Source organism: Ursus maritimus, unplaced genomic scaffold (assembly GCF_017311325.1).
Source record: "Ursus maritimus isolate PB19 unplaced genomic scaffold, ASM1731132v1 scaffold_6, whole genome shotgun sequence".
In the NCBI taxonomy this organism is placed as follows: domain Eukaryota; kingdom Metazoa; phylum Chordata; class Mammalia; order Carnivora; family Ursidae; genus Ursus; species Ursus maritimus.
In genome coordinates this window covers 66,839,442-66,851,929 of record NW_024426774.1, presented here as the reverse complement: position 1 = coordinate 66,851,929, position 12,488 = coordinate 66,839,442, and the positions used below count along the sequence as shown (strand labels likewise).

The 12,488-nt window shown below is 38.4% G+C and overlaps 1 protein-coding gene across 1 annotated transcript in view; it reads right to left on the bottom strand.

The window, feature by feature from the left end:
* The window catches only part of NRXN1 (neurexin 1), a 1,086,056-nt gene extending 1,074,449 nt beyond the window's left edge, over positions 1-11,607 (bottom strand). Inside the window, 2 exon segments of the mRNA XM_040623491.1 lie at positions 10,859-11,343; positions 11,345-11,607. Coding sequence (XP_040479425.1) covers positions 10,859-11,343; positions 11,345-11,607 — 748 coding nt within the window.
* Between the last annotated feature and the right edge of the window lie 881 nt (positions 11,608-12,488).

Sequence of the window (12,488 nt, the reverse complement as noted above, 5' to 3'; positions counted from 1 at the left end):
ATGCAAGATTTTGCTATTGCTGTTCCTGTTGTTAGCAGGAAAAGTGCAATGACACTGCGAGAACCTACTAAAGAATGATTCTATTTTATGTGACTAAAAGTTTAGATGATAATGTATTTGTCCTTGCCTTTTTCTTCCTCCTAGCTCTCCAGTGCAAACTCAGGACTAGAAGTCAAGAAATTCATGTTCTAGTCCCCTCCTCCACTAACCAGATGTGTGACTTTTCTTATTTTAATTCACCAGATCTCAGTGTTCTGGTTGTTTCAAATTCTGTTCTCTCTCTCTCTCAATTTACCTTCTTCTCCAGCACTCATTCCACCCCCCCAATCATCTTCTTTTCTCCTATCTCTGTTCCTCTTTCAGTCTTCAGTCTCATTTTCTCAATTATTACACATCCTAAGCTCCAAAACTTCCCTGAGGCCTCATCGTCCTTCCATCCTCCATCCCCTGTGGGCGGAAGACACTACAGGATTGTGTATTTGGCCCCAATCCAAATTTTTATTGCCTCTATTTAGGATGAAACACAGCATTTTCTGTGTCATACAAACAAGGACTTTGTCCAGGATGGATAACATCTTGGGTCTAGGGGAAGGGGAGGTACCCATCATCCTTTATTTCTAATGACCTCTGGGAAAGCGCACAGCTCTCGGCTAACAGTCATAGAAGAGTGCCGTTCCCAGATGAAGAATTACTCTAATTCTTGGAGTTCTACCACTGCCTGTGTTTTTATGAAGGAAATCAATGTAGAGAGTAGAAGAGTAAACAATGGATAAAATTCAAGTGAAACACACACACACACACACATCAGCAACAATAAAAAAAAAAACAAAACTTTAAATGTTATTTAAAGCCAAAAAATAGAAATTGTGATAGAAACAGAAAAGCCATATTATTTTAATTCTAACATTCTAATCTAAACAAAGGTTAAAGAGGCCAGAGGAAGAGAAAATTAATGATGCATGAACCCAAAAATTCTCATATAATGATAGAAACTGATCAACAAGGCATGTTCTGAAACTTACACATGACTCCTTTAAATTTTAAAAACTAAAGTTCTTATAGATTCTCCAACTACTCTGGTAAGAGATTTGGGAACTATTTTTTACCTAAATCGCTCTTTCAAAATATCCCTGTGGTGGTTGGCTTATTTTGAACTCATTGGGAGTTCATTAAATAAGTTTAACCCCCTAGTTTTCTTATGGATAAAACTTTTAAAATGCCATTATTAATATTAGCCCATTTTTTCCATGTGTTTGAACATAATTGTGGCTCATTTCAATAAATAGTTAAATAATAACTATTATTATTTAATAACAATAGTTAAAGTTCCATCAAAGCAAATTACTCTTGGTAACTGTCAGAACAATCTTAGAGCAAGACTTAATATAGTTAGATTTTCATATAACCCCCAGGAATAGGTGGAATGTTGTCAATCAATAATATGAAAATGGCACTTTGTAGAAACTTCAAAATCTCGAATCCCATGCCTAACCACAGAAAGTCATTTGCCTTACTACGAAAGCATAGACTTTTTAGGTTTCTAAGGTCTTGTGTAGAAAAAATATATATATTACATGGAGTATTTTAAATCATAAAGACATTATATTTTAATGACATGTTTAACCAGTATGTGAAGATTTTATTTTAACATTTCAAAGACTTTTAAAAAATCCTTCTCTGCTTACATTATATAATTTTCTTATATATGTCATATGTTTGTATATATCTATGTTTATACACATACACACCATCATTTATATATGAAAAGTACATGTCTCATCATTTAAAAAATCTTAGTACTCTATATCACAGGAAGTTGACCCAATTTTTAAAATAGGGGTTCATAAAAGTATTGTCTTAAACATTTACTTGTGCATTTGGGTCATGAAGTACAATATATCACTTCCTATTTTTACAATGTTTCTGGTTGTATAAATTAAACATTTAGTCCCTTAAGCTTCACATGTAACAATTTTAGATAAATAATCACGTTATTTGCTGGGGGAAAAAATGCTGCATTCAGATAAAGAGTTTAAGCTGAAAAGTAGTATCTTCCATATGGCAGCTATAGTTATATGCTACCATGCCAGCTATTTCCCTAAGGAAAGTCCAGGCACCCTTAATTATAGAGAGACATCATTACTTAGAAGAAAAACATGAGTCTTTAATTTCCTTGCCTCTGCTGGACTGGGGCAGTTCATTCTGCTGAATCAAGCAATGCCTCAGTAACACTTAAGCTTAGCTGGTTTCACATACAAGGCCTGGTCTTGTTAGGTCACCCACAACTGCAGCTCCTAAACTGTGATCAGTGTTGTTTCTGTTATGGAATGTCATCCGCACAGAATTCATTATGTCTATAATTAAATACAGAAAGCCCCGCCTGATGTTAGGGTGCTTGTGAAGCAACTGTTCTTCTTGGCAGCTCCTCCTCTAACTTTTGGACCACCAGATCCCTCCTGGGAACCAACCTAAGAAAGTGCTATTTGAAGTAGCACCAGTTTCCTGTAACGTGGCGTCAGTGTATTTCTAATTACAGTACAGACAGTTTTGAGCACAAGTTACTAGACAAGAGTCCAGGTCAGCACTTTGGCTTGCCAGGTCAGTCTTGTTCTCCTCCCACTTCCTTCTAATAATAGTGTCTCATATATACCAGAAATAGCATAGGGAATACATCTTTCTAACTCTAAGAACTGCTCCTGAATTCAATTTTAAGCAATGTGTTGGGAAGCCAAACTTATCCAAAAAGAGACACTACCTTCTCATTATGTAATTTTAATTAAGGGTCCAGTATACCATCATCTAAACCTTCAGCAGAACCATGTTCTAACTCAGCAAGTCTAAGTGTCTACTTATGTGAGGGGGACAGATCTTTGTACTTGTGCTAAATCACCATGCATTTTGATAATTTCAATAATGTTATCTGAAGTGGATGTAAATTCTGTGTTGCTTGTTTTGTGAAAACTAAGTATTTTCGTTCAGAAGATTAAGAATTGTAGTTCTTTAGATGAAATATACTGGGGCTTTATTTCTAGTTACATTAAAGTAAAATCAACCCATTAAGCATAATATTAATAGAAGGTCAACAAAAGCAGCAAATAAGCAAGTGTTACAGAAACAAAGTGCAATGAATTCTGACAAGCTATTCTGTTTCTTTATTATCATGACATTAGGAAATGGCACTAAATGTAAGGGTCTGCCACAATCTTCAATTCTGAAGGCTTTATTATAAGTCAGCCATTCATATCAGCAGCAAGCTGACAACTCAAGAACAAATTCCCAGCATCCACTAGCTGTTTATTAAGAAAAACACACAGGTTATGTCATATAATAGACAGTTGCCTGCTGGGGCAATGGACACACCTGGGCTCAGATTTCAGCTCTGCCACTGAGCTAGGGGACTTTTGGCAAGGCAGCTCTTCTAATCCGCAGTTTTCTCCTCTGTAAAATGGGAATTTTATAAAACCTATCAAAGTACGATGTTGTAGGAATACAGAAGTTTAGAGGGACAAAGCATACTATACAGTGTTTTTCACTCAGTAAACACTAAACAATAACATGATTCTGAACAGAATAATTTCAAATTATATTCAAACACAAAAGGTGTTTATGGCACCAAGAAAGGAGGGGCATTTAGTTCACCTTCTGAATAATTTTATGCCTAATATTTTGGGGAAGAAACCATGCATATTTATAGATTTAGAGAATATTATGAGAGTTATGGTTAGACTGGTAATGTCTTTTTTTTTTCCAATATCCCAACACTCATTCAAATATTTATTGAGCTCTTACAACATACTCATCATTCAATCACTTAAAATTCCAGTAATTGAATTGTCCTAATTGGAAAACTTACATTGCTTGAATGTGTTGGTAGGACTTTAGTTCAATAGATGCTAATTTTATCTGTGTTATCTCTATTTTATCTATGTGTTATCTCTATTACAAAAGACACAAGAAATTGGAAACAAGTTAAAAGGTGTACAGGTGTTTAAAACAGAATACTCTCCTTACCCTTAAAATTTATTCATATATACATATACTTGCTCTCTGGAATGTTAGAAATATTTGACACTTTTGCCTACCATTTTAAAATATGGATTTCCATTAAGAATTCCCTCATAAAGTGCATTTTCATATGTATTTAGGGCATGAATATGTACACACTACATGTATTCATTGAGCATCATTCTTTTATAACTTGAATGATTTTTTTAAAGTAGAGCATATATAAAGTATCTTATGTGTATATCTTATGTGTAGATACTTTATGTATGTAAATCTTAAGTGTACACATAGTTCAGTGAGTCTTTACAAATACATATATACCCATGTAAACATCACCCAGATTATGTGAAAGGCTTCACTGCGCCCTCTTCTAGTCAATACCACTAAAAGGTAACCCCATTCTGAACTTTATCACCATAGATTAGTTGTGTCTGTTTTGAACTTCATATAAATAGAATCATATAATATGCACTCATTTAGCTGCTGCCTTAAATTATTCATTTCATTTGTTCAGATTTTACACAGAAGGAACATGGGGACGGATGCCCTCTTTACTCAGCTTGTCTGTACCAACGTATCAATGTGTAATAAGAAAATTCTACCAAATCTTATATATACTACTGGGCATAAATAATCTAAACTTCATCTAAAATGACCCCAACATAGATTTATAAAAACATGTTTAACATTTTCACTATTAACATTTACAAGATTTTAGGGCTATCTACCCTGATGCCATTGGTTATCTCTTCCCAATGTTCACGTTTCTCTGGGAGTTTACATCTATTAACTACTCATACTCTGAAATAGGTTAGAAGTATTAGAAGTACTAGACAACAATGTATTAGTTGTCTGATTATGTGTTTCTCGATTTACAATCTTGAAAATTGAAATACAGAACATTAGTGATCTTGCTCTACTTAAAACAGTTGATTTACAGGCAACGCCGTATCTGGAATTTAGTTGCTCAGACACCACGCCACATTCTGTTTACACACATTGTGTAAATAACATGGCAAGAAAAGAATTTGAGCGAGCACCACACCCATTCCCATATTCAGGTAGAAACACATGAAATCCATGCTTAAGAGAAGAAAAAAAAAAAAAAAAGCAAGGCATTTTCGGAAGAGCTCTAATACAACTAACCAAAAAACTTTTTCTTTTTCCAAAACCTTATTGGGACATTTTAAGACTTACTATTTAACAAAGACCAAGAAAATTACCAATTCTTGTTTTTTCAGTAATAGAAAAGGGACTGAGCCATAAAATTATATATAAGTGCACAAGAAAAAAGTATAGGAGGTTTGCATAATATTGTTTCATACACCAAACTCAAAACCTTTAGAATATGTGAAGTGAGTATGAAATCAAAACTTTCAGAATGCAAAAAATTATTTATTCTGAATTATGTCATATACACGTGTGCACTTCTTGAAAATACAGTTTGCAGTAAAACTTCAAACAGCAGTTTTATATCTCCAGAAAAAAAACAAAATGTAAGTATCTATGATACTTAATTTTCAATGAACATTTATAGGAGTTAACCCTGCATGCGGTGTGGCCACCAAATGTTTATTGAGAAAGGGATACAGAATGTGGTCAATGACTGCTTTTCAGGAACCAGTGTAGCTCAGGGTGCTGATTCTCACAATACAGCTAAGAATAGCATAAATATTATATAGTGCTGGTCCTTCCTGTAGTCAATCAGGAGTTACTTTTTTATCAGTTTATTATCACATTTCATCTAAAGGTATCCAAAACTGGAACATGATTTCACTGGCATACATATAAATTTATGCTAAAAGTATTATCTGTTTATAATAACTATAAGAGTATCTTACTTAAGCTTTTAAAGCTCGAATATATTACCTAGCTTCTCTGCAGATACATGTAAATAACTTTAACTTATAGGAGAGTCTCAAAGACAAATCATAAATAGGACAGGCCCATTAGATATCTATATCTACACACTCGAGTAAATATAGTAAGCATAACTATGTAAGTATAGGATTGAAATGAATAAATATACTAGTTTATATGTACGGTGATAGTTTTTACAAATGTTTTTGTATAAAAGTCTCTCATAATAAAAATTCTCAAATAAATAAAAGATTGAGAACCTAAGCAATATTTTTCTTTATTGCAGCAGTTAAAATATTGAAAGCCTAGAATCAATCAACCAATATATCCTGTCACAAGAAAGGCATATTGAGCAAGGTTCTTGGAGGGCACGACATAGTATGACATTCACTGCCAACAGGCTCCAGAAGCCTATGGATTTGCTAGGTTTATCTGAGGAAACTACATGATAATCCACAGAAAGGGTTCTGATACTTTTTACAGAAAGAACCAAGTGTTCCTAACAATGAATGTCCTTAGATTTCTATATATAACCAAACTCACAAAGATTCTAAGGTCCTTAAAGAAAGAATCTTGTTTTTCCCTATGTCCCCCTCACTCAGTCTACAGCTTACAGTGGGTACTTCAACAAATTCTGTTGACTGACAAATAGAAAATAATGTTTTCTCTTTTTCTCTGGCCCCCTATCAATGTGTTCCCTACACTGTAGCCAGAGTGACATTTTTGAAATATAAATTTGATAATGGCACCCTCCTCCCCACCTTCCATACTAAACTCCTTCAAATATTTTTCCATCACTTTTACCATAAAGATTCAAATCCTTGATATGGTCTGGAAGGCCCCAAAAGAGCTGGCCCTACTCCTCTAAGAGCTCCATACTCCAGGGCCTTCTCTCAGTTGCTTGAATATGCCAGGCCAACTCTTATACCAGACTTTTGTACCTAGTTTTTGTCCTCTGCATTTACATGGTTAACTCCTTCTCATCTCTCAGATTTTAAACCTCAATCTTCAGGGAAACCTTCCTTGATTAGGTTAGTTCACGCTATTTTAAGTTCTCGCAGTACCATGTATCTGTCCTCCAAAATACATACCACCATTTTAAGTTTCCATTTACTTTTTAAATAACTATGTCTCTTCATTGGAATGCAAAGGTCTAGCAAGGTAGGAACTATTTCTGAGAGTTTACTCACCATGTTTTTTTTACCTGAGCCTGCTACTCAGACACTTACAAAGCGTTCAACCAGTATTTGTTGAATAAAGAAATGAATGTAGAAATGACTAAGTGAATATTGGTGTCGATCTGGTCACAGTAGTAAAGTCATAGAAAGCATGGGCTTTATTAAGTGACATCTATCACACTACCATGTTTAGTAATATTTAGTAATTAGCCATTGCAAGGATATGTGTTTATGGCCATTTAAACAGTGAAAGTAAATAAAAGTGTCTAGTATGTCTAGTATGAAAATTTAATATAAATGACCCTAAAATGCGTGAAACCTGGAAATCATTTTTAAAAGTAAAACTTCACTTCTTATTGATCAGCCTTTTATTCTCATTTTTAAGCTGGATAGCCATGGCATTCACTAGTTCTTTATAGCTGCTAAGAAACTATTAGTCCTCTTAAGTAGAAACTTATTAAATAATAATGGTCCTGGGGCACTTAGATGAGTATGATTCACTGAAAAAGCTATGTGCCCCATAAGCATCCATCATTCAGGAAAGACGACATTCTTGGATAGTAGAGTTCTGAGGCCCATTTTCAGGGTCAAAGAACATTAAGTAATACATAGGTTAGTTCTATTCCATCAGCCATTTATACATAATTTTTTTCTCTTGAATAATGCCTGAACCTGAAAAAATATTAATCCTTATAAAATGGAAATCTTATTCAGCAGAGAAGATAATACAGGGCTCTAGAATGAGAGTGCCTGCTCTTGTATGCGGGCTCTGCCACTAACCTGGTCATGACATATAACCTTTCTTGTGTTCTCTTTCCAACATTACATAAATAAATACATAAAACTTGCTAGGCTTGAATAAACTATAGTAAGGGTGAAACTCAGATCATTAAATAAAAATATTCTAGAAAACCACAGATGCACAAGTTGTTGCAAGACATTCTGGGCCATGGCCAGGGGAAAAAAAAAAAAAGAGAGAAGAGAGAAAGAATATGATTATTGTCTTTTTTAGTTCTTACTCTATTTTTAATATGAAGGCAACTAAATAATATTAGACTTTATTAAGTTAAAAAAGAAATTGTGGTTAGAACTAGATATAATTTGAATCTTGTTTAATGTTTGCTGTTAATTTTTTTTCCTAAATTTTCTCTAATGAATGTGGATTTGTTCTTAAACGAGTTTTTAAAAAGAATGTGGCAATCAGAGTAAATACTGGCTAGAGGGAGGGCTCTGCTCATACTTCATCTGAATAGAAACCATCTATCCCTGGCCATCAATTCATGATTGGTGCTGGGAGAGGCATCCATTCTCAATTAATTATTTAACAGTCACTTGACACACATGAAATAGAGAAAATACATAAAAATGAAGCCAATCCTTCTGGGCAGATCGGCTCTGCCTTTATCACTCCATCTCCCATTTCTGTGATAATCAAAAGAATCCAGCCTTTTGTTTTCCTTTCGTGACTAGTGGTGATCTTTTACTCCATTTTCAGATCAAATTTTCAAACGAATCAATGCTCCAGAACCATCCTGATGGATTCTCTTTTCTGAATTGAATTACCTTAAGCATCAGGTATTATACCGTTCAATTATGCATCTTGGTAATTCCAAATTCTTCCTCTTATGGAAAGAGCCTATCCACTGACAAAATAAAATGCATTTCAGAAACATCTAATTCTGCTTCTCTTCAACATATTACTTTTGCCACGCTTTCTCCACTCTTAAGTGTTCCTGATTATGCATGATCCCTGGATCCCTACATTTAAAATGCACAAGAAAATAAAAATTTTAATTTAAAACACCCTCCCACACAGAACAAGCTGTCATTGTGTCATATTTGTTTCCTAATTTAAGGAAGGAAGTTATATCTCATGTGTCCTTCATTAAATGGTCTGCTCTGTATTTTAAAGTGGCATTGTGATACGTAGAGCAATTTTTACCATAAAATGTTCATTTTTAAAAATGTATTTCTATTAATCAGTGCAGAGGTATGGAGCTTCAAATTATAATACAGCAAATCATCATATGTACCTGCTATTTCATTCAAGATTTACAATTAAATTAGGTATGGGAGAGGAAAAACATGTACTGTTATATTTTCGTAAAACCTAACTATAAAGCCTGGTACTAAATCCATGGAAATTTACTGGCCAAACTGAAGTGCAGCATAGGCCATGGAATACACAGGCTTCTATGATTACTTAAGCCAAAACATAATGAAAACAAAAACCTTCATGAAGGCAGAACATAAAAACATAACCCTTTACTTTTTTCCCCCATAAACCCATGAAGGCTACATAACTCTTCTTTTTCTGATGACCAGCTTTTTCCTTCCTAACAAATTCCCTTTGCTGTTTAAACAATTAGAAATTTTATCAAGTCTTCATTTCTCTTCAAGTCAGATGAGAGAGAACTGCCAAGTCTAATAAGATTCACAAGGGCTAGTTCCTAATAGCAGTGTCAGCAAAACAAAAACAAAAACAAAAACAAAAAACAGGAGACATTATACAATAAAATTCTGCCACAATAGAGCTTTTGTCCTCACAGCTTTCAAAATCAGATTTAATAATTCATCTTTTTTAAAAAAAACAATTGCAGCCATAAATGTCATTTATCCATGTGCTGTCTTGATTTGACCCATATGCTATCTACTTTAAACCCTGACACCTCTCCTGCTCAGCCACAGATATATCCATGCTTCCTCTTTTTCATATCAGACACTTTCTGTTCATAGGCTTTTTGTCGTGTAGCAATATTGGAGACAGATGGATGACTGAGTTTTATTTATTAAGGGGAGATAACAAAACTTAGGTATGATTTTTTTTTCACACTTCCAATCCTTAAAAACAGAATCCATGTTGGCCCCCCTACTCAGATAAATATCATTAGCTAAATGTACTCAGAAAATCTCTTGCAATCCTTCATATGCATCCCCTGTTTATTAGCCTACAGAAGCTTCCCAGTCCAACAACGTCTGAATTTCTGTTATCTTCCCAAGACATCTGCTAATTGAGAAATATGTTATTTAATCTCTAACATTTCTAAATACTAGCTGACCTGTCTTCCACTTCAAGAAATCACATAATTTTTCCTAAACTGACAAATGTTGGACTTGGACATAACCAGAGAAGCTAACGTTAATTCCAAGAACCCTTCTCCTTCTAATCCAGAAAACCTTCACATGTGCCCCCTCCCACGGCCCCCTTTTTCCACAACCAGGACAGGACTTTATACTTTACTTATAAAAGGCAAAGCAGTTCCTATGAATCCTGTTCCCCTTCTGTCCTTCACCATGAATAACAAACGTGGATACTCTCAACCAGAGCGAACCTCTCCTGCACTTGATTCTTGATTCACACCAAATGTGTGCCCAATCTTCTAGATGCTTGTCTGCATCTTAGGGGGAACATCTGTGTCTTACAGACTGAGAGGAGGTAGAGGAAAGCACAGCGGTTATTCAGGCGGGCCATGGCCCAATGAAGTTAGGGAGCAGCCTGACAAAGAACCCGAGGATATGAAGAGGAGAGGTCACTCTGCTTGCCCCTTGGAAGTAAGCGGGTTGGCACAAAGGGTTCCCAGGAGAAAACTGAACCCGGAAATGGGGCTGCTTAACCATTAAGCGGATGCCAAGGGAGGAGCTGTGGGAGGTGTTAAGGCAGAGAGGACACAAACAGGTCTTCACCTTGAAACTAGCTGAAACACACTGTCCAGAGAAGGAAGACCCCATGCACCAGCCGGCCCCGCCTGCCTCGCCCTGCCTCCCCGCGCCCTGCCCAGGCCGAGGCCCCCGGTGGGTCGGGCGTCGGGCCTTACCTTGGCTGCAGTCCTTGCCGCGGAAGCCGGTTCGCGAGCAGTCGCACACCGCCTGGTCGTCCACCACGGAGCACACGCCTCCGTTGAGGCACACCCCGCCCTCGCCCTCCTCGCCCGCCTCGCACGGGCTCCCCCCACCGCTATTGGGCGGCTCGTCGTCCAGCTTCACCTCGCCGCTGTCCACCGGCAGGGCCTGGGAGGAGTTGACCCTCACGTCGCGAATCCACCCTTTAAAGGGCTCTCGCTCCCTTACGGAGGCCAGCGTCAGCTTGAGCGCTGCAGCGCGCAGTTCCGGGGGCAGCCCCCCCACAAAGAGGCCGCTGAACACCGTCATGTCCCTGCGCTTTGACTTCACTTCCACCCACTTGGCCTCCACCTGGTCGATGAAGAGCGTGGTGTTGCGGAACTGCCGGCGGATACGCACGTTGTGCCATGCGCCGTCGTTGACCGGCGTGTCAGCCAGGAGCGTGGCGGGCTCCGCACAGGCGGCCGCCGCGCGTCAGGATGAGCTCCAGGAAGTCGCAGAAGCCCTCGTCGTCGAAGTAGAGCACTAGGCCGCGGGCACTGCGCGTCTTGAGCTGGAAGCTCATCTCGCTCTCGCAGCAGGCGTTCCACTTGGGGAAGCGCGTCCACTGGCCCTCAGCGCCCGGGAACTCCAGCCCGCTGCCCAGCTCTGCCCAGCAGCCCAGGAGCAGCAGCGAGAGGCACAGGAGAAAGCAGCCCCCGCGCTGGAGAAGCGCTGTCCCCATGCTCGGGGCTGGGGTGCGGCGGGGGGGTGCCGGGGCCGACAGGGTCAAAATGGTCCTGGACACCGTGATGTAGAAATAAGGGTCCAGAAACAAGTAGGGTAAGGAGATAGGCAGGAGTAGGAGGGATGCACCCTCCTTTATCTAGCTCTTTTTTTCTTCTTCTTCTTCCAGCAGCCCCTCCCTCTCTCCCGATAGTCCCCTCCCAACTGGAAAACGTAGACCCCAGTGGTACAGGGGAGCAGCAGATCTTCCAGACCAAAGGGAGGATACACTTTGGAAGCAACGTTCTGGAAAAGGCGTTAACAGAAGGTCAAGGGAAGTCACTTATCCATTTGAGTCCGATGACCTAGTTCAAGGGCATCAGTGGTGTCAACAGATGCTTCACTCCTCAAATACTGTCATCTGCCAGGTACCATCAGTGGTACCGGGAAAAAGCAAAGCAGTTAGAGTCTGTTAAGAAGCAAATACCTCTCGGGGAAGTACAAGAAGCCAGCAATGAACCAGGATCCTTGGATACTTGTGAATGCCTCAAGTGTTTCTCCTCCAGATGCGGTGTCCCAAACCGGAAGGGAGAGACAGGTTCCTTGCCTCTTTATGGCACCACTTAACCCCTGAGTAGCTTCAAAGGCCTGCTTCTTCTGTCATATCATGGACTTCCTGCACCACTGTAGCCAGCGCAGAATTCCTTATGCATGGCCTCACAGGCTGGATTTTACTTCTCTTTTTCCCTCCCCAACAGTAGGGTTCGAACCCAGAAGCTGTGGAATAGCCAGAAGCTGTTAGATGTCACAACAGCTCCTCTTCTTTTCTCTCTCCCTCTGCAAGGCCAAGCTAAGATGCCAGCATATCAATTGGTTGTGTGTTGGTGATGCATTTTGGTT